At 36.7% G+C, this 25,139-nt stretch overlaps 2 protein-coding genes across 4 annotated transcripts; one reads left to right on the top strand and one right to left on the bottom strand.

Moving 5' to 3' along the window:
• Nucleotides 1–231: 231 nt before the first annotated feature.
• Nucleotides 232–14,340, bottom strand: LOC119070810 (chromobox protein homolog 1-like). 2 transcript variants are annotated; one of them, XR_005086557.1, is made up of 4 exons: nucleotides 14,330–14,340; nucleotides 740–826; nucleotides 491–674; nucleotides 232–431 (listed from the first exon to the last, which is right to left on the bottom strand). XR_005086557.1 is itself a non-coding variant. In XM_037175290.1 (4 exons), the coding sequence occupies exons 1-4, from the start codon at nucleotides 943–945 to the stop codon at nucleotides 280–282; spliced, it is 426 nt and encodes a 141-aa protein (XP_037031185.1). In that variant the 5' UTR covers nucleotides 946–1,063; the 3' UTR covers nucleotides 232–279. The 2 variants fall into 2 exon arrangements, 1 of the variants encoding a protein (XP_037031185.1); XM_037175290.1 differs by lacking the exon at nucleotides 14,330–14,340 and adding an exon at nucleotides 943–1,063.
• Nucleotides 14,341–20,816: 6,476 nt separating this feature from the next.
• Nucleotides 20,817–24,723, top strand: LOC119070807 (fibrillin-1-like). 2 transcript variants are annotated; one of them, XM_037175287.1, is made up of 6 exons: nucleotides 20,817–20,981; nucleotides 21,036–21,317; nucleotides 21,370–23,355; nucleotides 24,163–24,312; nucleotides 24,374–24,498; nucleotides 24,557–24,723. In XM_037175287.1, the coding sequence occupies exons 1-6, from the start codon at nucleotides 20,881–20,883 to the stop codon at nucleotides 24,679–24,681; spliced, it is 2,769 nt and encodes a 922-aa protein (XP_037031182.1). In that variant the 5' UTR covers nucleotides 20,817–20,880; the 3' UTR covers nucleotides 24,682–24,723. The 2 variants fall into 2 exon arrangements, with proteins under 2 accessions (XP_037031182.1, XP_037031181.1); XM_037175286.1 differs by having other exon boundaries at nucleotides 21,370–23,679; nucleotides 24,085–24,312.
• Nucleotides 24,724–25,139: the final 416 nt, after the last annotated feature.

Genomic DNA, 25,139 nt, shown 5'->3' with positions numbered 1-25,139 from the left:
CAACTCTCGAAATGTATGTTGTGAATAGCGGATACTATTCCGCACGGAAATATGTTGAACGAATTGATCGAATTGTTTGTAAACATTTCCTAGAAACGTCCTAAATCACTGTCAGTACTTACTCGCTCACAGTTAGCCTTATCTTCATCTGCATCACGAATGAAGCCAACAATTGATTGACACAAAACTAGTTCATTTCTCTTCTAGGACAAGTTCATAAATTCAAAAATAAAATAAGTAAAGGGCAATGCGGATGCCACAACAGTCGTTGATGTACGTTCAGACCCAAGAGATCCGTTTCTCGTAGAATTCGATCACAAGTTGTGGACATTTCTCCTTCGCCTCGTCCACAGTAACCAAATCACGTGTCTTGCATCCGTTCCATTCAATTTTGAACATAAGTGCATTGGTCTCACCCACTTCGTACATACCTGAAAGCAACTGTTTAGAATTTGGTCGAATTGGAACGAAATTGTACGCTTCTCATTACCAACAATGCGTTTCGGCTCCAGACCACGTTGAAAGCCAATCCTCGGTTTTTCTTTCGTTTCTGGAGGAGATTGTTCACCAGAAGCTGTTTTTCGTTTGTATTCGGCAACTTTGTCAGCATCCAGGTTTTTTTCCAATTCCCATGTGTGCAATTGTTGCCCTTCCCATTGCACCTTGTAATACGTCTAGGAAATTTGGCAAATTAACTTTTGATTTCCAGGACAAAATAAACTTTCGGGGATTGGGTTACCCTGTCGCCTCTTGTTCGATGGCCTATGATTTTCTTGAACTCCGAACAGCCCGCTGTTTTTGAGTGATTTCTCTTTCGCTTGTCACGCTGTAATCGAATGAAAATGTCAGGAATGTTAGAAAGAATGTTGGCCCCGGTGCAAAAGCTCGTTTGCCATTTAATAAAAACTGTTTTGATGGTTGACTAAGACAATTTGCAATTACCATGTTTCTATGATCAATTGAGGGAGTCGGAGTATGTGTGTAATTTCGTTTCACTTTTTTTAGCAGCACAAATTGAGGTTCTGTAATTCTATTCTGTCAACAAAGCTCCATCGAAATGACGTCAAGAATCTGTCGTCTCCGATTGTAAAGGACAAACTTAGATGGCGTTACTGATACTATTTTTTTCAATTTCAGAGGCAGAGAAATGACCACTAGATCTTCATTCGTTAATTTTTTATTGCTTCATTATCAAGTTTGAAATATTGATCGAACTGATCGGTTCGGCGTTAATCCAATGTGATTATTGTTGTTCGGTTATTCGAACTGGATGGAGCGGAGTTGTATCTGTGATATGGAATCAATGACATAATATTATGTCACTGTATGGAATACACTCGCACACGTTTTTCTATCTCTACTTATAGCTTGTGTAGATGTAGAGATACTAGATAGCTTGACGTGATAACATAATCTGAAATTAATGTCAAAAGTGATTTACTACAGTGACCGCTTCCATTATATCGTAACCTTATTTTCTGTCGACAGATCTATTGTTGATTTCTATTCAGCAGTGCAGCACTGGTTAGAAAGAGATTAAAAAAAAATCATACAAAAATCACAAAGTTCCTACAGAAATCGCCTGAATTCACGTTATGGCCCGGCCGGCATGATAAAATCATTAAATCTGCTACTTCTATTGTTAAAGCTTTCGATACAAAAATCTTTTACTAATTTGTTTTAACGTTCATTTTGTTAAATAAAACCACATTTTGCAGAGGATATCAGTCATTTGTATCACTGCTGTCGACAACAGATGATTAGCCGAAAGTTTTTCCTTAATCAATAAGAGATGTATAGCCATAATTTAGGATACTGTTTTTAGTGTTTCTTGCTAATTACTAATTCCCTTTTTTTTCATTTCTGTTCAAGGATTATGGAAAGTTCCATTTTTGGGACTTTACTGACAATTTTCCTTGCAATGTACTTTGACGAAAGCTTTTTCGTGTGATATAGTAAATACTTCATTGATCTGGTTCCTCAATGAAATTATTTCTTCGACGGTTTAAGGTGAAACTCATTCAAAATATTGTACAATCTTGACGTTCCTTCTACTTCTTAGTTCTGGTCACAAGATATTTCTTAAGTTTTTGCCAAAAACTTTTTGGCCATTTTTTTCTGACTTTTAATAAGTTTGAGGTCACCAGAGGTCAGTTCCTAAAAAAGTGACATCAACATAGTCCACTATCGTCCTTATACTAGAACTATAGATCATGAAATTCAGCTGGGTTTAATGGCTCAATTCTGAATTCTATTGATGGTTAAGGTAACAGAAGGTCAGTTCATAAGAAAAAATCAGAAGCGAACCGTAGAGTGTGCGTGCAGTTTCTATGAAGGATATTAACTTTCGTTTTTCGTTAGGAAAATAGGTTTTTCGAGTTTTTTTTTGCTTCCAGATAGCAAAGTCGATGTAACCGATTACACACGTCCATTAGTGTTACATTGTAACGTTCATTTGTGTATATACATACACCCAATAATCACAATTCACGGTATGATACTTAGTGAATAATTTCTCTATTGTTCAAAAACCCTTAGTCCAAAGTTCATTAATCACTGCAAATCCATTGAGCCAACAATATTTCTGTGTGTCATTTCTATTGAAACAACCAAAACGGCACGAAACGTTTTTGAGTCAAAAAGGAGTGTATAAGAAAACCGTAAAAAAAATAATTCTTAGAAGTTAGAAAAATGGCAATAGGCGGTCGGAAAGAGATCGGTGTTATGTTGCCATATTATTCATTTATAATAAAATAAACAATTGACTATTTTGGCAAAAGGTATATATTGCTATTATGCTGGCGTACACAAAAAAAAAGTCTTTAATTTATTGCCACTTATTGTTAAAAGATAAAATGTCAACCGAACGAAACAAAAATTTACATTCATTTATTGATTCATATTAAACGGTTTCCTTACCAAAAAGATCAAAGCACAAAATATAACGATGGATGAACATTTTTGTTCAATTTTTTTTTTTTTTCGTTATACTGAAATTCATTATGTTAGTGGAATTTATTAACGTTTCAAGATCAATCGATGTATGTCATACTTTTTTAAAGCGTTTTTAAAAAGACTATCCTAAAAAAAAGCAGAAAAGTTTTGTTAGAACCACACAGTGCACAGAGTGCTCCGAGAGTGGAGGCTAAAATGGAATACGTAAAATACTTTTCGTATATATATAGACCCGATATATATATACCTATATGTGGAGCACGTCACAGCCAAAATGATGGATGCCTTTTGATGGTTGCGCATATTTTTTTTTTCATTAAAAATCAAAATCCAGAAGCCGAATACACGTTATAAAATATCTTTTATTTAGACATTACATGATTAATGTTCCTTTTAAAAAGATATCGAAAATAATTTTCTGAAAGTAATGTTGAAAAATTACTCGACTGTGCGTGGAATAGTTAGCGCTGTATAATATTATTTGGTGGGTGTGTGTGTGTGTGCCTCAGTTTCATTCTACACACAGAAAATGTTTGATGCCTGATCAAAGATATCATTAATTAATTTTTCGGTTATATAGTGAATAGCTTTTTTCCTCTTGCGCCAGCCAGGGTAAAGATACATTTGTATTAAATACATTTTTATTGATTAATGAATCGTTGTCGTTTTTGTCTTGTTACAAAATCATTTTAAACGCAAACAATATCCAGAAAAACCTCAACCGATATACTTGAATGGATAAATTAAATATATTTCGTTTTGAATTCGAAGCACGATTTGTTGATGTATAAATATAAAATACCGCCGCCGAGAGTGTTAATTCCAGAAACTTTTATCTGAATGTATCGCATTTGGGAACGAACAATGGAAGGGAAAAAATTATTATTTTAATTCACTGAGATGGTAACCAACCGCGAATGTATTCTATTGAGAAACGTTGACTCAATTCAATTTTTGATCTTTGATGATGGGATTGGCTTACCCGCAGATGAAGTATTTTGCGTGGATGTATAAGAAACAATGTAATCAAAAATTCATCGGTAATTGAACAAGCTATACAAGAGAAAATCGATTACTTCATTCGAATTGATCGAACTCCATTTCATTTTAATTTTTAGTCTATTTACCCGGGTGAAAATTAAGGTCTCAGTGAGACTGTAAAATGAGCATGATCAACGGTCTCATTTCAGTCTCATTACGTTTTCAGTCTCATTTCATTCTCAATATTTTATTTCTTTGATGATTGTTGAACTTTGGCTGAACGAGACTGACCGAGTGGTCTCTTTTTCAATATTTTATGAGATTTTTGAGACCGACCGAGTGGTCTTCCTTGGATTATTTTTCGTAGGACTTTAGGAGACTGACCGAGTGGTCTCTTTTTCAATATTTTATCAGATTTTTGAGACCGACCGAGTGGTCTTTCTTGGATTATTTTTCTTTGGACTTTGGGAGACTGACCGAGAAGTCTCGTTTTGAATATTTTACGAGAATGTAAGAGAGCGACCGAGTGGTCTTTCCTGGATTATTTTTCGTTGGACTTTGGGAGACTGACCGAGTGGTCTCGTTTTGAATATTTTACGAGAATGTAAGAGAGCGACCGAGTGGTCTTTCCTGGATTATTTTTCGTTGGACTTTGGGAGACTGACCGAGTGGTCTCGTTTTGAATATTTTACGAGAATGTAAGAGACCGACCGAGTGGTCTTTCCTGGATTATTTTTCGTTGGACTTTGGGAGACTGACCGAGTGGTCTCGTTTTGAATATTTTACGAGAATGTAAGAGACCGACCGAGTGGTCTTTCTTGGATTATTTTCCGCTGGACTTTAGGAGACTGACCGAGAAGTCTCGTTTTTGAACATTTTACGAGAATGTAAGAGACCGAACGAGTGGTCTTTCTTGGATTATTTTCGTTGGACTTGAGGAGACTGACCGAGAAGTCTCGTTTTGAACATTTTACGAGAATGTAAGAGACCGAACGAGTGGTCTTTCCTGGATTATTTTTCGTTGGACTTTAGGAGACTGACCGAGAAGTCTCGTTTATGAACATTTTACGAGAATGTAAAAGACCGAACGAGTGGTCTTTCCTGGATCATTTTTCGTTGGACTTTGGGAGACTGACCGAGTGGTCTCGTTTTGAATATTTTACGAGAATGTAAGAGAGCGACCGAGTGGTCTTTCCTGGATTATTTTTCTTTGGACTTTGGGAGACTGACCGAGAAGTCTCGTTTTGAATATTTTACGAGAATGTAAGAGAGCGACCGAGTGGTCTTTCCTGGATTATTTTTCGTTGGACTTTGGGAGACTGACCGAGTGGTCTCGTTTTGAATATTTTACGAGAATGTAAGAGACCGACCGAGTGGTCTTTCTTGGATTATTTTCCGCTGGACTTTAGGAGACTGACCGAGAAGTCTCGTTTTTGAACATTTTACGAGAATGTAAGAGACCGAACGAGTGGTCTTTCTTGGATTATTTTCGTTGGACTTGAGGAGACTGACCGAGAAGTCTCGTTTTGAACATTTTACGAGAATGTAAGAGACCGAACGAGTGGTCTTTCCTGGATTATTTTTCGTTGGACTTTAGGAGACTGACCGAGAAGTCTCGTTTATGAACATTTTACGAGAATGTAAAAGACCGAACGAGTGGTCTTTCCTGGATCATTTTTCGTTGGACTTTGGGAGACTGACCGAGTGGTCTCGTTTTGAATATTTTACGAGAATGTAAGAGACCGACCGAGTGGTCTTTCTTGGATTATTTTCCGCTGGACTTTAGGAGACTGACCGAGAAGTCTCGTTTTTGAACATTTTACGAGAATGTAAGAGACCGAACGAGTGGTCTTTCCTGGATTATTTTTCGTTGGACTTTGGGAGACTCACCGAGAAGTCTCGTTTATGAACATTTTACGAGAATGTAAGAGACCGAATGAGTGGTCTTTCCTGGATCATTTTTCGTTGGACTTTGGGAGACTGACCGAGTGGTCTCGTTTTGAATATTTTACGAGAATGAAAGAGACCGACCGAGTGGTCTTTCCTGGATTATTTTTCGTTGGACTTTGGGAGACTGACCGAGAAGTCTCGTTTTTGAACATTTTACGAGAATGTAAGAGACCGAACGAGTGGTCTTTCTTGGATTATTTTCCGCTGGACTTTAGGAGACTGACCGAGAAGTCTCGTTTTTGAACATTTTACGAGAATGTAAGAGACCGAACGAGTGGTCTTTCCTGGATTATTTTTCGTTGGACTTTGGGAGACTGACCGAGTGGTCTCGTTTTGAATATTTTACGAGAATGTAAGAGACCGACCGAGTGGTCTTTCCTGGATTATTTTTCGTTGGACTTTGGGAGACTGACCGAGTGGTCTCACTTCAGAAAATATTTTTTTGAAATACAGAGACCAAATCAGCGGTCTCATTTTTTTTGAAATAGAAAACAACTGAGCGGTCTCTTTTTCAATATTTGACATACTTTGACTCTGACCGACTGCAGAGACCTATGAGGGTTCTCTTTTGAACTTAACTTTTAATTATAAACGCAATTTTGTTTCTATCAAGTTTTGCTGCTGTGTTTGCATCGAGTTCTTTGAACAAGTAGCCATTTCGACGGCGTATTTATTTTGATCAGCTGGTATTGGTTTCGTAACTATTTTCTAAAAAACTTTATTACTCTCATCATTACTGTATCATTAGTCTCACAAATAATTTAAATAATTAGATAAAACAAAAGTTTAGTTCTAAGGAGAACTCTCAAAGGTCTCTGCAGTGGGTCAGAGTCAACGAATGTCAAAAATTGAAACAGTTGGTCCCTTTATTTCGAAAAAATATGTTCTTGAAATGAGACCACTCAGTCGGTCTCTGCATTTCGAAAAAATATGTTCTTGAAATGAGAGCAGTTGGTCACTGCATTTCGAAAAAATATGTTCTTGAAATGAGACCACTCAGTTGGTCTCTGCATTTCGAAAAAATATGTTCTTGAAATGAGACCACTCGGTCAGTCTCATAAAGTCCAACGAAAAAAAATCCAAGAAAGACCATTCGTTCGGTCTCTTACATTCTCATAAAATATTCAAAAACGAGACTACTCCGCCAGTCTCATAAAGTCCAATGAAAAATAATCCGAAAAGACTACTCGTTCGGTCTCTTATATTCTCGTAAATGTTCAAAAAGGAGACTTCTCGGTCAGTCTCCTCAAGTCCAACGAAAATAATACAAGAAAGACCACTCGTTCGGTCTCTTACATTCTCGTAAAATGTTCATAAACGAGACATCTCGGTCAGTCTCCTAAAGTCCAACGAAAAATAATCCAAGAAAGACCACTCGGTCGGTCTCTTACATTCTCGTAAAATATTCAAAACGAGACTTCTCGATCAGTCTCCCAAAGTCCAACGAAAAATAATCCAGGAAAGACCACTCGGTCGGTCTCTTTCATTCTCGTAAAATGTTCATAAACGAGACTTCTCGGTCAGTCTCCCAAAGTCCAACGAAAAATAATCCAAGAAAGACCACTCGGTCGGTCTCTTACATTCTCGTAAAATATTCAAAACGAGACCACTCGGTCAGTCTCCCAAAGTCTAACGAAAAATAATCCAGGAAAGACCACTCGGTCGCTCTCTTACATTCTCGTAAAATATTCAAAACGAGACTTCTCGGTCAGTCTCCTAAAGTCCAACGAAAAATAATCCAAGAAAGACCACTCGGTCGGTCTCTTACATTCTCGTAAAATATTCAAAACGAGACTTCTCGATCAGTCTCCCAAAGTCCAACGAAAAATAATCCAGGAAAGACCACTCGGTCGGTCTATTTCATTCTCGTAAAATGTTCATAAACGAGACTTCTCGGTCAGTCTCCCAAAGTCCAACGAAAAATAATCCAAGAAAGACCACTCGGTCGGTCTCTTACATTCTCGTAAAATATTCAAAACGAGACGTCAGTCTCCCAAAGTCTAACGAAAAACAATCCAGGAAAGACCACTCGGTCGCTCTCTTACATTCTCGTAAAATATTCAAAACGAGACTTCTCGGTCAGTCTCCTAAAGTCCTACGAAAAATAATTCAAGAAAGACCACTCGGTCGGTCTCAAAGTTTTTGTAACAACGGTTCGAAATAAAGACAATGAAATATCTCACAGATGGAAAATGGAAATGAGAGTTCTCAGATGGTCTCAGAAAATGTCGAAAAGAAAGTGATAGTTCTCAGATGGCCTCAAAAGGATCTCGAAAAAAATTAAAATAAGACGTCTCAAATAACTTCAAAAAATTTCGAAAAGAAAGTGAGAGTTCTCAGATAGTCTCAAAAGACGTCGAAAAGAAAGTGAGAGTTCTCAGATGGCCTCTAAAAGGATATGGAAAAAAACTGAAATAAGACTTCTCAAAGAGTCTCAAAAATATTTTGAGTCTCAAACATAGTCAAATCTAAAAAAGAGACCACTCAGTCGGTCTCGTAAACTATTTTGAAAAGAGACCACTCAGTCGGTCTCGCAAATTATTAAAAAAGAGACCACTCGGTCGGTCTCGTAAAATACAGAAGAGGAGACTCCTCGGACAGTCTCGTAAAAAACAGAAGAAGAGACCACTCGGTCGGTCTCGTAAAATACAGAAGAAGAGACCACTCGGTCAGTCTCGTAAAATACAGAAGAAGAGACTCCTCGGACAGTCTCGTAAAATACAGAAGAAGAGACCATTCGGTCGGTCTCGTAAAATATAGAAGAAGAGACCACTCGGTCGGTCTCGTAAAATACAGAAGAAGAGACCACTCGGTCGGTCTCGTAAAATACAGGAGAAGAGACCACTCGATCAGTCTCGTAAAATACAGAAGAAGAGACCACTCGGTCAGTCTCGCAAAATACAGAAGAAGAGACCACTCGGTCGGTCTCGTAAAATACAGTAGAAGAGACCACTCGGTCAGTCTCGTAAAATACAGAAGAAGAGACCACTCAGTCAGTCTCATACAGTCTATTAAAACATTTAAAACGAGACTTCTCATCGGTTTCGCAATAATCATCATCATCAATTCATCAGTATATGAGAAGAAACCAGTCTCAAAGGTTCGAAAAGAGACGTCTCACCTCCATACAAAAAAAACGGTCTCAAAAGGGGTCTCACATTCACTTTTTTTTTACCCGGGTAAGGCCAGGTTAAGGCGCTTTACATTTCAACATTAAGCGATGCATAACGGAATAACCTGGCCTTGAGCTTATGTACACCGGAAGTTACACGCCATATATATCAAGCTAGAGGCAATTAGGCAACCTTCGTTGGCACCGGCCATAGTTTTTGGTGATCACTTCTCTCTGGTAAGCATTCGGAAAATGTTGTGAGTGAAGTTGGTTCAGAAAAAAATGGAGCGCTGAAAATAAATCGGGTAAGATAACGGACTGACTCGATTTTTTTGGCTTTTCTTTCTTTAATTTACCACTACTGAGAACATTAACTGCTCCATTGACTCGTTCCCTTGCCTGATTTTCCCTTTTGATTTGGTTCTAATAATACTTTCTAGTTGATCTCTTTGTTTCAATAATCCAAATAATTTTGCATTCTGATCAGCTTTCCACTGAATATAGCAAGGATCCTGTTGATAATTTACCTTGTAATGCATAAGGCTGATGATATCATTCGTGGTCATTAGATTTATTAGATGTATCAGTTTTTGACGATCGGGTAAACCGGTAAACCCAATCACGAAACACAGACTCTGTGATTCTTTGTATCCTCTCCCCGTCATCATGTAAATCCCGTGCTTTCCATTTTGAATTTCGACCGCACTTACGGCGTGAATTTGTATCTTTGAAATCTGGATACGGAACTGCATGGTGCGTTGATATTACCAAAACACAAACAAACATTGAATGATCGTTTTAATAGCAAAATGAAACTTAAGAAACGTGAACAATGTACACTGTACTCCTTCATATTACACATTACAATTTTGGATAAACGGATTGTAACAAGTATTACCACAAACTCTTTGTCCACCGCCACAAACGATTCCTCCTGGATTACAAGTCTGAGAAAACGGACTATAGCATCTGTTGCCACAAGCTCTTTCTCCACCGCCACAGACAACTCCATTTACGTAACATCCCTGCGTAAACGGATTGTAGCATCTGTTGCCACATAATCTTTGTCCACCACCGCAAAGTATTTGGCTCTCTATAAAAATAAATCGGAAATCATAGTAATGAACCAGTTAAAATTTGCTAATTTTACTCACCTCCATTGGAAACTAGTAGGACCATTACAGTGATTGAAAATAATAAATATTTAGAAAAATGTTCCATGATGTGTCCGAGCTGTAATGTTATGAACTGTTTCATTGAAAGATTAGTGTTTCGAGTGAATCAACTTTTTTCCCAAAATTTTTTAGTTGTTCCAAAAAATAGAGGAAAAGGTGGCTATTCGCCATGGGTAACTAATAACCGTTAAGTGCGGTCGAAATTCAAAATGGAAAATGCGAGGTCTTTTTAACGTACCGTTATTTTCGTACAAGTGAGCGTTTAAATGTGTTTTTCGGTTCACTTTTTCATTGACTCGTTCACTTGAAATTCAAATTTTAGACACACTTACTGCATGAATAGTATAAGTGGTGAATAATTCGACTGTTTCACAAAAACAAGTGAATGATAGAAACCAACATGCGAGTCACATTTGAGCAGACATTTTGTCCGCGCGAACAATGTAGAACATCAAAAATGCATTACGCCACTTGCAAGATTCCACACTAGGGGTGATCTTAAGAATAGTAAAGAATGGGCTATTCTGCGCTAACAGTATGAAGAAGAGGACCCTAAATCAGCCTAGCAAAAACATTTGAGCAATCGCACACGCGGTGGCGAATACAACTTTCAAATCAAGAGTTAGTTGAAGTAAACAACTGTGTGTTGAAACGATGAATGAATTTCGTTTTCTGCGTATCAACATGCGTTTGAACCATAACCGATAACATTTTTAGGCCAAATCTTCAATTTTAGGTCTTTTAACTTGTAGGTGGTCGGTATGGTTACATTAGAGAAAATATAGTAAGACACTAAATGAATCATAAAATACTTACTATGTGGTGTGTAGTATATTCAGACATGTCACTCTGCTGTAGTTTTACGTAGCGGAAAACTCTAGTAACGTATAAGAGAAATAAAATAGAAGATTGAGGGGCCTTTTTGGGTTATCATTAGTATCCTTCAAATTAGCTGAGAGGAAATTCAGCCGATTCTGACCGGAATCTCATTTTGATGAGTCAAATGCTTGAACAAAACCAATTTAAATCGCGAAGTCGATTTATGGGATAAAACTTTTTGGAATATTATAAACTGGTAGACAAAAAATTCATTTTGATCGACTGAAAAATTCGAATAACCGTCCAACATTTCCCTTTCACAGACTGATCGGTTTTTATAGGTAATTATCAGTCGAACAAATGAATTGTTCGTCTATCAGTTAATTACCACCCAATAACAATAAAATAAATTAGTTTTGTTCGACACTGAAGCGTTGCTACTCAATCGTTTAATAACGTACTTAGTAGACCAGTTCAATAATCTACTATTGTTTGTGATGGAAATGAAAACTTTCTCTATTACATAGAGCTCATTTTCTGTTTTTTTTTTCTTCGTATGATCATGATAATACCGTTTGCATCATCGTGATAATTGAGACTAATACATGTTTTTCTTATTATTAATTAAAATTTTAGTTTAAAAACGGCAGGAGTATTTATCTAGAAGCTCTAGAAGTATTTTAACAATTTAATATAGTAATTGCGCTCGGATAAAATTTCGCTATTTCTTACGGCGCAATTATTATCGCACTCCAATTTTTACCGCAACCACATGTTTCAAAAGTGATGCTTATCCTTGCTCAAATGAAAGTTTTAACTGAAACGCATAATAAAAATTCCATGGACTATAGTCAGCGACTTTCAAATAAGTGATGCATTTTGTTTCATCTGATAACAGATGAATAGCGATAGCCTAGCCATATTTGTGTCAGGTCAAACATGAATTTAATATAGAAGATCGTATTTAACACACATAGCTTGTCATTTATTTTATCCATCGTTATCGTCAATGTCTGCAGTGTACGATAAAATGGGGATCGTTCAGTTGTTCTTTCTGTTACCGGTCCTTTTAAACATTGGATGGCCCAAAGGACCAGAATACGTTGATTTAAAAAGCTGCTTCTTTCTTGTGTTATTTTAGTTTTTAATGAAAAACAGTAAAGTTGTCGGAACTACTGGTTTACCGGAGCCGGGAAACCACGTTAATTCTATACTTTTTCATACACTATTATCTGGGATAGACGGATTGACCAAAAACCTTGTATCCGACCAGATGACAGAAGCACCCGCGTATCTATCGCATCGTATATTTGCTAAACGATTTCAATCAATGATCGATTAATTACTTGATAACACAATCGTCATTTCGCACCAAATTGGGTATAAATACAAATGCTAAAAAGCGAACAGTCTCAGTTCAGTCAAATCAATGAAAATGCTCTATAAATATCCAGCAGTAGTGATTGTGTTCAGCTTTTTATGTGCTCATTTAGTAAATACTTCTCCTGGTATTCCATGGATAGAAATTGGTGTTCGTCAAGAAAATGATCAGTTCCTATTCGCCGATTGTGCAGTTTCTGATCTGCTTGACTTTAGTAATGAAACAACCTTAATCTTCGAGTATAGCAATGTGAATAGAACACACGTACGTGTAGATGTTGAACCGGTAGGTGCTTCCACTTAGTTTCATTTGGCTTACATGAGTTGTTGAGTATACATAATTCGCATGTTTTCAGGGTTGGCATCAGATTTCATTTTATTCTTGGGACAATAGGAACACATTAGATCTGACAGTCATCAATCGTAATACTACACAGCTAGCCGTTCGAATTAATGTGTTTGGTTATCCGATTACTGATACCGAAGCAGATGTCAAGAGTTTAGGTGATAATCAATTAGGTGCCAGACGTGTCATTGACAGTGATGATTATGAAGGAAACAGTGTACGTATAGTATAGGAACTCATACCGTGTTCATGACTTGCGTCACATATACCCAATAGGAGGTTTTTGAGTGATTGCCCGATTTCACAAAATAAAAAGTTAATTGTTTAATGAAATTTGTTTTTGCTTTTGAGAAATGACATACAAGTCCACATAATTCCCTTTTACGAAGTTCACCTTGTACGTAGTGGAAATGTGCGTTGTTTTAGCACCGTGTGGCAGATTAAATTTTTATAAATTGATGACGAACCACTAATCTCTAAATCTGTTACTTCTTTTTCTTAAATTATTTTTCGGTAAAAAATCTGTTACTCTAATCGTTTATCAATAGAGCGCAAACCACAGCTCATCTCCTATTTTTGTCGTCAAAGTCGATAACAAATGTGAATATAAATATAAATAAATACAGAAAAACTCACTCTTTAAAACCAGGCAGATGATAATTTTATGAAACTCTTTCCTGTAACTCTCGCACTAAAACTATGAGTCATGGAATACAAGACGAGAGCTGCGGGACACTATTATCAGATTGATTCTGTATTGTCAGCCGTTGGAATATCTGATTAAAATGGTAACTTTCATTCATGCGTTCAAGTATCTTATCAAATAGCAATTGCCTTAGTATGTTGGGCTCGGAAATATCCAAATCATGTCAGGAAAAATTGCCTTATTTATAGAACTCTAAGTTGACCTTTTACCTATTTAGATATTAATCAGTTCACTACTGCTTACTGTGCCAACGGAAAGCCAGTGCGGTTAACTACAGATCACACTAAGTTCGAAATATTGAGAAAGGACGGATGCATCACGACACTTTGAGTCATCGCCTACTATAGAGAACAATTTTCTTTGTTCTCTCGAAATTTCTTGAATTTTTTGACTTTCATGAATTTTCGAGAAATATTTCTTGATTTTCCCAAAATTTATGATAAAATTTTTGATTCACAGGACTACGTTCAATAAAAGTTACATTTAAAAACTTTCTCATTGGCTCAATAGCTAATATTGACAGTGTGATAGAAGTTAAAACGTTTCCCGCAACTCTCACATCCTTATCTAAAACTTTCTGTGAACAAATAAAGAAACGAACATTTAAATGCGTATTATAATCTTAATCATGTGCAGCTCACATAATATTATACGCATTTTATGGTTCTGGCATTACCATAATAGTTAAGGACTTTGACCCAATAAAATATTTACACAAATCATACTAAAACCAACAGCAATATACCAGCAACCACACAAATCCTCTGTATACTTAACTCTTTATCGGAAATAAATTTATAAAAATGAAATTAAAATAGAAAATTGTAATATCTTAAATGCCCAATAAATCATAAGGGATCCTATTCATTCACAAATATTTTTTTTCGATTTTTATTTATCTTGACACTTGTTTTTATTAATTACAAAGTAATATATATTTGCCAATAAACACTTAATGAACATTGATTTACGATGGGTTCAAAGACAAGGAACGTCTAAAATGCTATATTTATATTATTATGTTCAGTGCGGTGTATGGTGTGTTTTTTTCGTCATTATTCCATAAATCAGCCGTATTGTCAGCTTGAAAATTGAAAATGGTAATAAATTAAATTGATACTGAAAAGAATTTTTAAATTTATATTTTATCATAAAATTTTGTATGCATTGCCTGCGCAGTTAATTATACTTATACATATAAAAGAATAGTTTGTATTTTGAAAAGATATTTTTATTTTATTCAAATAGTACTTTTGATAAATTTCGATAGTTTTAACCTTCTACTACGTATATCATCAATATATATATTCATATAAACATGAGTGAGTGTCCCATTCATAGAGGTCTTGGTATTTTTTCAATTCGAAAGGCATTTATCAATTTTATTTGAATTATTTTCTTTTAATAGGAACTAAAAATTTATTGATTGCGTTCGTTGATAGAGTAATAAAGGAATATTTTGTGTAATTATTTACCCACCCTTTGGGTGGGTCAGATATCTTGAATGATGAATCACAATTTTAAAATTCTGATTGACATTTCAATAATTTAATCAGGGCAAGAAATGGTTGCCCTTTTTTCATATATATCACCAAAAAATCACTTTCTCCTTGTTATGTAGATAACTATTTAATGGGGCTAAAATAGGGACGTAACTCTACTTTTCATCTTTTTATCCCTAGTCATGTAAAATACTATTTCGCCATTCTTGTTTTGACAGGGAGAAAATAGAAATTTTCTACATCGAACTGTCACCTTTGTTTTGGTTTTGAAAAATTGCGTGCTTTTGGTTCGGGGAGGTCAATCACACCTCGCACATTTGGAGAACGTTGTCTCGGCCGCAAAACTTCTCTTTTGTTTATATATCCTACTTTCTTCCCTGCGTAAGTAACTATTTCTTAACGAAACAAATTATGACAAAATATTTTCACAAGTTGGTTGTCTCTTCGGAATCAGACTCAAATAACTATTTCGGAAAAACTCCTAGATTATTGCTCCGATAATCCATTTCACGTCTAATAGCTCAAGTTATCAAACGACAAGACTAAATATTTTTTGGGAATATCTCTTAAATCATTTGTTCGATACAGCCCATCTTCGAACTTATCTTTAGGGCTTTTGCGTTGATAATCTCCAAAAACCAATTTATCTGTGTTACAAAATTATTTTAGTCAAGCTCAAGTAATCTAACAACCAGATTTCCCCAGTGCCGGTTCAGATTGTGGAAAGCTCAATCTGAATCTAATCTAATTAGTTCAACAAAGAGTATTCCAGTATAAGTAAGAATTATCAAAAAAACGAGAGGTACCGCTAGTCATCTGCTATCGAAAGATGGTAATAGTAATCAATAAGATCAAATTGTTGTACTAAATAGACAGACACATGTTAAAACCAATGAAGTAAAAGATTTGTTATCACACATTAGCCAAAGTGCATGAAACAAAAGAAGTAACAGATGTACTGATGAAATACGGCAATTGCTTGTAAAAGATTTAAAAGATATGAAAGAAAAGAACTAGACACGAGATAGGGTAAAGAACAGAATGTTTATTGCTTAAGTGGATAGCTGCGCCTGGATGCATAAATCACAATTCATACCACAAAGATTCTACACAGAAAATTATTTTCCTCTAGACAAATGCTCTGTGTACCTTCTGCACAGAAAGCGAGACTAAAATGATATATGAACAACGAATGCATATACGTAACATAAATGCTGTATTCATTTTGAAGCATAAATACAATCTGCAATATTTGAACTAGCTATAAATTACTTATTATATGACAGGTATATGAGGCTATGCTCAGCGGGATTTTGGGTAATATATTTAAACAGAACTATCAATGGTTAATTGAAGACCATGTAACGTGCATGGTGCATAGGCATTATCGCATTTGTACACATTAAATTCTGCTGAGATTTCAGCACAGATCTCAATTTGAATATAAAATTAAACGATTATGGCTTAATGAACTGGATCTTACACAATTCCGTTTGATTACTCTCACACACAGAGATTGTTGTACTTATTTACTTGAAAGTGAGGTATTACGTCTGAACAGACACTCTCTGTAGTTCTCGGTACTTAGAGTTGGAGTTCACTTCATCGACAATTATGGTTTGAAGGAAACAGACAGACTAAAACATAAACTACCGCTGGCACTGATCTAAATATGATTGTAGTTTGGTTGTTTGGTAGATAAATCTCTCGACCATTATATTGGAATAAGTGATGTTTCTGTGTCCTGGAATTGAAATATTCCCATTTTTATTGATTACGTATTCTTTGAGTGACTATGATTTCACCAAACAGTAAATTGTAGATTCAAAACAAACGATCACACGATAAATATTAACATGATTGTTGGGAACAGTAGAAAAACAAAATCAAATAAATAAATAAATAAAAAATGTTGTAAACGCTTCATGTGTATAATATCTCAATTAAGAATTCATGTCTCGATGGTGAACTGGCGACGCATAGAATGAAATATGTCTTCTGATGGGACATTTAAGATAAGTCACGCCTCATAACGTTGATTTACTGATTACATTGGTGAAAGAACACAGGGCCAAGATTATTTCATTAAAAATTCTTTTTTAACTGATAGCCACTATATTAACATTATACCTGTTGTGAGAATATGGATTCAGAGTTGAGTAAAGTTAACTATGAGTTAAGCAGTGATTGAAGAAATCAGTGAAGGAAAAGGAATTGTTTTTGTTATTATTTGTAGGACTGATGAGCTTAAGACAAGTTTGGCAACAAAATCGGTAAATCTGTTACTTCATTTGTGTAACTTATCTTCTGATGAAAGATCTATCACTTCAATATTTTTATCATACACTTCACCATTTTATTTAGAAGAACACGAGCGAGAACTCATCGCTTATTCTTATTGTCGTTGCGTCGATAACAGATGACTAGTTGCTTTAATTATAATTAAAGGTTTGTTGATTGGTTCACAGGCGGCAAGCGTGCCATCGGGACATTTATTGAATCTTGTACTCGAGTGGATCTATTGTTTCAACAGATTGAAATAAATCTTTTACTTCAATTGTTTGAACATGACGGTTATTCTAAAATACTACGTTATCCTAGAATCAATGCACCAGCATTTTCTCGGCACTCGACAATGACATGAAAAGTATCTTAGTTGTATGAACTTGTTTTTATAAATGTAAGTGCCACTTACTAAGTGGAATGTATGATTATGATACACATCATTGTGATATCTGAAATCCAGATACGCAAATGCTGCAGCATGCTAGTACGTTGCTAGAACTCTTATTTTTCGTTTCTTTTTTTCTTTTTCCGGATTTTCATAGTTACGGATTAAAACGGTATATTATCCCAGAACTAGAATCCAAATCAGTCACAAGACTTTTTCAAAATGTCTTAGAAGTAATTTGTGTCAAATTCAAATAAATGAAAGTCCTGAGTTACCTTCTTTTCTTCTCGTCGTGAATCCATAATATCTTACGTCTTATTCACTAATTTGGGACTCGACGGAGAGAATATGGAAATAATTATACTTTCGCAATCGAAAAACGTTCGAGCAACCGTATACCAATTCAAATGCAATTATTTAAATTGCAAAGAATATAAGAAGTAGAAAATACGTACCGCTCGCTTATATTCTTATATTTCTCGTCAATCGGCTTTCAGTCGCATGATCAGAACATATTTTGTGATCACTATCGAGCCGCATCAGTCAATCATGAGTCAACATATATTTTCCATCATCATGGTTATATGCTTATAAATTTACATTGTGAAACGGCCAGAGCAAGATAGTTGTCAATCAAGCATCAAGACAAACGTCTCTGCGATGCCGATTTATTTAGCATAATATGCAATGGTAACAGAAGTTATGCTATGTCTGCTAAACTTTTTAATGCCATTACAAACGCAAATTTGCATATTGGTTAATATTTAAATTGAAAATATATTTTTTACAGAAAATAATTGGTTGACATTTAAGGAAAAATGTTTCTTACACATACTGGGCAAAGTGTAGTTATGTTGTATGTACGTGTACATTCTGTGGAATTTTACGCATTTTTTCCCCTGCCTCTATGCTAATTTGAGACAAGTGACTTTACAAGAAGACTAAGATGAATTACATCGAATGTCATTGGTTAGTTGTACACGTACTCGTACATGCTTGCTCGATGCGAGATTGGAGAATGTGACAATAATAATTAGTTTGCATTATAAAAGGCCCTATTCAATGATGGGATCTGGTTTCATTGTATTGCACTTTTAATGGATTCGAAATATCTAGCAATCAAGCAATTACCTTTTCCAGGCAACGAGGAACCTCTGGATTTGCTATTCTTCCATTCTTCGTCAAAGCCATAATGTTTCATCAAATTACTTCTACAGGCCCTCACTGGCCATAGAGATATTGCTCTGGAAATTTATTCCTTCCCTATGAAGAACATAAGATTTCGAAATAAAACAGGTGACTGTAGGGGACGATCGAGAGGAACTGTTTGCTTTGCATATGCAGCTCGGGCTGGCAAAAACATTATGACTTTTGCTTCAGAGAAGTCCGGCGCTGTTGCTTATTAAGCACTTTGCACAGAAGGAAATCGTATCGTGTATTGCAAAATCTGTTACTTCTTTTGTTAAACATACCATAGACTGTTTAAAATTGAATCAATATACCTCAGCAGCTGAAAAATATTTGCATCTAGCCATGTGAAAGGACTATAGCCAGAGTGTCTTGGTGGTTGGTCCAAGGAAGTGCAGACATTCGGTTTCGAGTTGGGAAGTTGGGAGTTGAACCTTAGCACAGGTGATCCCAATTTTTTTTCCTACTTCCGGCAAACGGTGAGCATTGCTATACAAAGAGGGAATTCGGCGAGTGTATTTGGAACGATCCCTTCGGGCTCATCCTTGAATGTATCATGTATCTCAACGTGTAAATTATGTTGGAAGAATAAAGAATGTCTAAAATCTAACAACAGATTTCATCTAAACAATAGAGCAGTATTTCTCATGGTGTTAAATCCTTCGCAATTCTTATTGTTTTATGATCAGCGTGACGTCATGATTATTGACCTAGGATTTTCAAATGTACATTAACACATTGAAATTAATTGCGGCTTGCCAACTTTCGGCGCCCTGGACTTTACTTAAATAGTCGAGGAATGCCTCCAAATAAATTTCTAAAAATCCAAAACTGAATTCTAGATTCTTAGAAATTTATTTGGAGGCATTCCTCGACTATTTAAGTAAAGTCCAGGGTGCCGAAAGTTGACAAGCCGCAATTATTTTGAATGTGTTAAGGAGGGGTTGCGTTCACTTTGTCGTGTGTTATCGCTAACCCAATGAAGTTTCGTTTGACTACTTGGTTTTTAATTTCACATTAAAGCCTCGGCTCCCTCAGTAGCATACGATACTTTATAACACGATACCGAACAAAATGTGCATATCTACCATAATGATAAAATACTATTCAAAGTGTGTCATAGTTACTTAAATATCATGTAATTATCACAACCAAAACAAGAAAAAAGGCAAAAAACAAAATTTAACTTAATTTAAATTTAACTAAGGTCTTTCGCTACGCAAACTTCGTGGAAGTGATATGGAGCAGATAAATTAGGAAGTGTGAGTCAATGCTTTAAAATGTCTCATTTACATGTATCATAATAATTTTATCAACATTATGACTAAATAAATTTAAATTGAGGCCAAATACAATTAAAAAAAAATATTTGAGAAAATAAATGAGTAAGAAAGAACATAGTGTTTGAACCACGGTATGTAGTACAGAAGATCACTGCTACAAAAACAAGCACGACTGACTCCTTAAAAGTTTCAAGTTCAAGGTTAACAGGCTTCGGAAAGCTCAAGCTCACTTGTAACAGGCTTCTGAAAGCTCAAGTTCTGAACTTGAATCAAATGTAATGCTTCTTCAAGCTCAAGTTCAAATTTAAGGCTTCGTAAAGCTCAAATTTAAGGGGCTTTTCTTCGACATTTTGTTTAAAAAAAAGTTTCGTGCTTGAGAACTCTACTATGAACTAGTATATTGCGATTTTACCACTACATTGAGTAGGTCTTCAATTTCAATTCACACAAAAATTCTGGGTTCGCCTTCGGCTCGAGCTAAACGTTTTACTTGCCAAAATAAAAAATTTCAAACTAGTACGTAATGTAATGTCCAATAGTTTTCTTTAATTTTAGTACTGATGTACAAATGATCTAATGATCTAAGGTCGTCCCATTCTTCAACCCTTTTAGTATTATTTCATTTTTAATAATTTCTGATTTAACTTTTGCTGACTTTTGCTTTTAATCGTACTGGTTGACTGACTCATGTCGAGTTCAAAATATTTGTTTTCGTATTTGTGATTAGAATAAAACAACCGAAAAAGTGTGGTCGTGAAATTCTTACTCTCAGTTGTTAGCAAAGTCTTTACGCATTAAGAACAGTTAATATTATGATTGAAATAACATTCCAAAGTTACCTTACAATTTTATGGATTCTCATACAACCTGTGATTGGATTGGACTCAGACGGATTTTGTACAGTTGTTGAAACGTAAATGTGAAGAAGGAAAGTTGTAAAAGTTTCTAAAATTTATAAAAACTGTAGATACGATGCCACAAGACCCACGATCGAGACCTACCTAGAAACGATTCAAGTTTCGAAAAAAATCTTCCCCTGGACGTATTATGAGACTCAGACCGTTACAAAAACTCGTTTGGCTCCTTCGATAATAAAAACAAGAATGAAAAGGCAATGCTGTCATGGGTACACTTTCAAGGATATGAAGTGCATTCCACACTGCACAATGCCATGTAAAAATGCTAGATGCACTGCCCCAAATAAATGCACATGTAACCCAGGCTATGTACCGGGTGTTTCATCTCACAGGTTTTTGAATGTGTTTCCGTACCTTCAACATTTAAACGAAATAATTTTTTAGGTGTAATCCCGAGTGTAAGAATGGGTATAAATACAACGGGACGTCTGGTGAGTGTAAACCAATTTGTGACGAATGCACCAATGGAATCTGCATTGGACCCAATCAATGCGCCTGCTCTGATGGATATGAGTGGAATCTTACGGAAGCGAAGTGTGTGCCCAAATGTCTAGGAGGTTGCTTGAATGGCAACTGTGCATTACCAGGGAAGTGTGAATGCCATCCAGGCTACGCTACTTTGAATTCTTCTGTGTGTTCTCCAATCTGCCAAGCTGGTTGCGTTTTTGGTACATGCACCGAGCCGAACATCTGCACCTGCTTCACTGGTTATAAGCTATGGAATGGGTCTCGATATATTTGTGATCCAATATGTTCGAGTGGTTGCCTTAACGGCACTTGTGTGAAGCCAGATACTTGTCTCTGTGACAAAGGGTTTAAGCTGAGTAAAGACACCAAGGATTGTGAACCAATGTGTGACGAATGCACCAATGGAGTCTGTGTTGGACCGAATATGTGTGTCTGCTCCGATGGATATGAGTGGAATGTGACCGGATTGAAGTGCGATCCCAAATGTTTAAGGGGATGTTTGAACGGAAAGTGTGCATCTCCAGATAAATGCGAATGCAATCCAGGCTACGTCGCTCTAAACTCTTCGGTGTGTTCGCCAACCTGCCATAACGGATGTGTTTTCGGTACATGTACTGAGCCGAACATTTGCACCTGTTTAAGTGGTTATAAACTACGGAACGGGTCTCGATACATTTGTGATCCAATATGCTCGAATGGTTGTCTTAACGGCACTTGTGTGAAACCAGAGACCTGTCACTGTGACAAAGGATTTACGTTGAGCAAAGACTCCAAGAATTGTGAACCAGTGTGTGATGAATGCTCCAATGGAATCTGCGTTGGACCGAATAAGTGTGTTTGCTCCGATGGATATGAGTGGAATTTTAGCGAATCGAAGTGCGCTCCTAAATGTTTAAGGGGCTGCTCGAACGGAAAATGTGTGTCACCAAATCAATGCGAATGCAATCCAGGCTACGTCGCTTTAAACTCTTCGGTGTGTTCGCCAACCTGCCATAACGGATGTGTTTTCGGTACATGTACTGAGCCGAACATTTGCAGCTGTTTCAGTGGATATAGACTACGTAACGGGTCTCGATACATTTGTGTTCCAATATGCTCGAATGGTTGTCTTAACGGCACTTGTGTGAAACCGGAGACCTGTCACTGTGACAAAGGATTTACGTTGAGCAAAGAGTCCAAGAATTGTGAACCAGTATGTGACGAATGCTCCAATGGAGTCTGTGTTGGACCGAATAAGTGTGTTTGCTCCGATGGATATGAGTGGAATTTTAGCGAATCGAAGTGCGCTCCTAAATGTTTAGGGGGATGCTCGAACGGAAACTGTGTGTCACCAAATCAATGCAAATGCAATCCAGGCTACGTCGCTTTAAACTCTTCGGTGTGTTCGCCAACCTGCCATAACGGATGTGTTTTCGGTACATGTACTGATCCAAACATTTGCACCTGTTTAAGAGGTTATAGGCTACGAAAGGAGTCTCAATACATTTGTGATCCAACATGCTCGAGTGGTTGTCTTAACGGCTCTTGTGTGAAACCGGAGACCTGTCTCTGTGACAAAGGATTTACGTTAAGCAAAGATTCCAAGAATTGTGAACCAGTATGTGACGAATGCTCCAATGGAATCTGCGTTGGACCGAATAAGTGTGTTTGCTACGATGGATATGAGTGGAATTTTAGCGAATCGAAGTGCGCTCCCAAATGTTTAAGGGGATGTTTGAATGGAAAGTGTGCATCTCCAGATAAATGTGAATGCAATCCAGGCTACACCCCATTGAATTCTTCTGAGTGTTCTCCAATCTGCCATAATGGATGTGTCTTCGGTACATGTACTGAGCCGAACACTTGCACCTGCTTAAGTGAATATAAAATGCAGAACGGGTCTCAACACATTTGTGATCCAATATGCTCGAGTGGTTGTTTCAACGGTACTTGTGTGAGACCGGAGATATGTGTCTGTGACAAAGGGTTCACACTAAGCAAAGACTTCAAGTATTGTGAACCAGTGTGTGACAAATGTTTCAATGGAATCTGCGTTGGACCGAATCAATGTGTCTGCTCTGATGGATACCAGAATGTTTCCGGATCGGATTGCGTGCCGAAATGTTTAGGGGGATGCTTGAACGGAAACTGTGTGTCACCAAATCAATGCGAATGCAATCAAGGATACGTCTCCTTAAACTCCTCAATGTGTTCGCCAATCTGCCATAATGGATGTGTTTTCGGTACATGTACTGATCCAAACATTTGCACCTGCTTAAGAGGTTATAGGCTACGAAAGGAGTCTCAACACATTTGTGATCCAACATGCTCGAGTGGTTGCCATAACGGCACTTGTGTGAAGCCAGATACTTGTCTCTGTGACAAAGGATTTACGTTGAGCAAAAACTCCAAGAATTGTGAACCAGTGTGTGACGAATGCTCCAATGGAATCTGCGTTGGATCGAATCAGTGTGTCTGTTCCGATGGATATGAGTGGAATTTAACCGAATCGATTTGCGCTCCCAAATGTTTAGGAGGATGTTTGAACGGAAACTGTGTCTCACCAAATAAATGCGAATGCAGTCCAGGCTACACCTCATTAAATTCTTCAGTGTGTTCTCCAGTCTGCCATAACGGATGTGTCTTCGGTACATGTACTGAGCCGAACATTTGTACCTGCTTAAGTGATTATAAACTCCAGAACGGGTCTCAACACATTTGTGATCCTATATGCTCTAGTGGTTGCCCTAATGGTGTTTGTGTGAGGCCAGAGACCTGTCTTTGCGATACCGACCATCATATGGATATCAACGAACAAAAATGCGTTCCACATTTTTCTACCTACAGTTATTCGGGTCGGTTGGAAGAAGAAAATAATAGGTTGGTGACTACAGAAAGTATGTAAATTGACGATGAACGTATTTTCTGTTATCTCTTTCAGAATGGCAATGTTTAATTCTATGTATCTGTGGCTGATTGCTGCAGGAGTCTTTGTGGCAGTATGTCTGCTATCCTGTTTTGTGTATGGGAGATATTCCAAACGAAACAGTTACATCTGCAAAACAGGTGCCATACAATAAGTTTATTCATTACCGTGTAGAAGTTAATCTATTTACCGTTACAGATCCTCATGTCGTTTACTATGCCTTTAATGATGATGGTGAAAGGGTTGACATCAATAATCAAAGCGAGCTCACATGCGGTGACCATAGATTAACCGCGCATTCCAGTTTGTTGGATCCTAGATGAATCATTGTCGAATAAAGACACTTTTGTACTCTGTGTTTTTAATCATGAATCATTCAAAAAAATAAGCAATGACCTCCGTCTAGTGTTCTGAGGGACAGCGTACCGAAATCGAACGCATTTTGCAGTGGCATTTTTTTAATGTGCCTAGAAGCCAAAACCACATTCAAAAAAATTCTTCGAAGCTTGTCTGGCTCGTAGGAGGTGATCAAAAACCAAAAACATATTCTTTTCTTATGGAAATTTCTCCAGTTACACGAAACGTTCAGTGTCGTGTGGGGTGTCATAAGAAATTTGTATATGCAAGCACTTTCGGGGCAAATGGGGTCTTATTGGGTTTAAAATTCATCCACACTGAGATATGTGCAGTTGAAATTTTCAACCGCAAAAAAATTGAAAGCTTTTCATATGGAAGTTTCTCGAGGTATACGAAACTTAGATGGCCGTTTGTATCATTGAAC

The sequence above is a fragment of the Bradysia coprophila genome, assembly GCF_014529535.1.
Source record: "Bradysia coprophila strain Holo2 chromosome IV unlocalized genomic scaffold, BU_Bcop_v1 contig_106, whole genome shotgun sequence".
Lineage (NCBI taxonomy): Eukaryota > Metazoa > Arthropoda > Insecta > Diptera > Sciaridae > Bradysia > Bradysia coprophila.
This window is presented reverse-complemented; position numbering and strand designations above follow the sequence as displayed.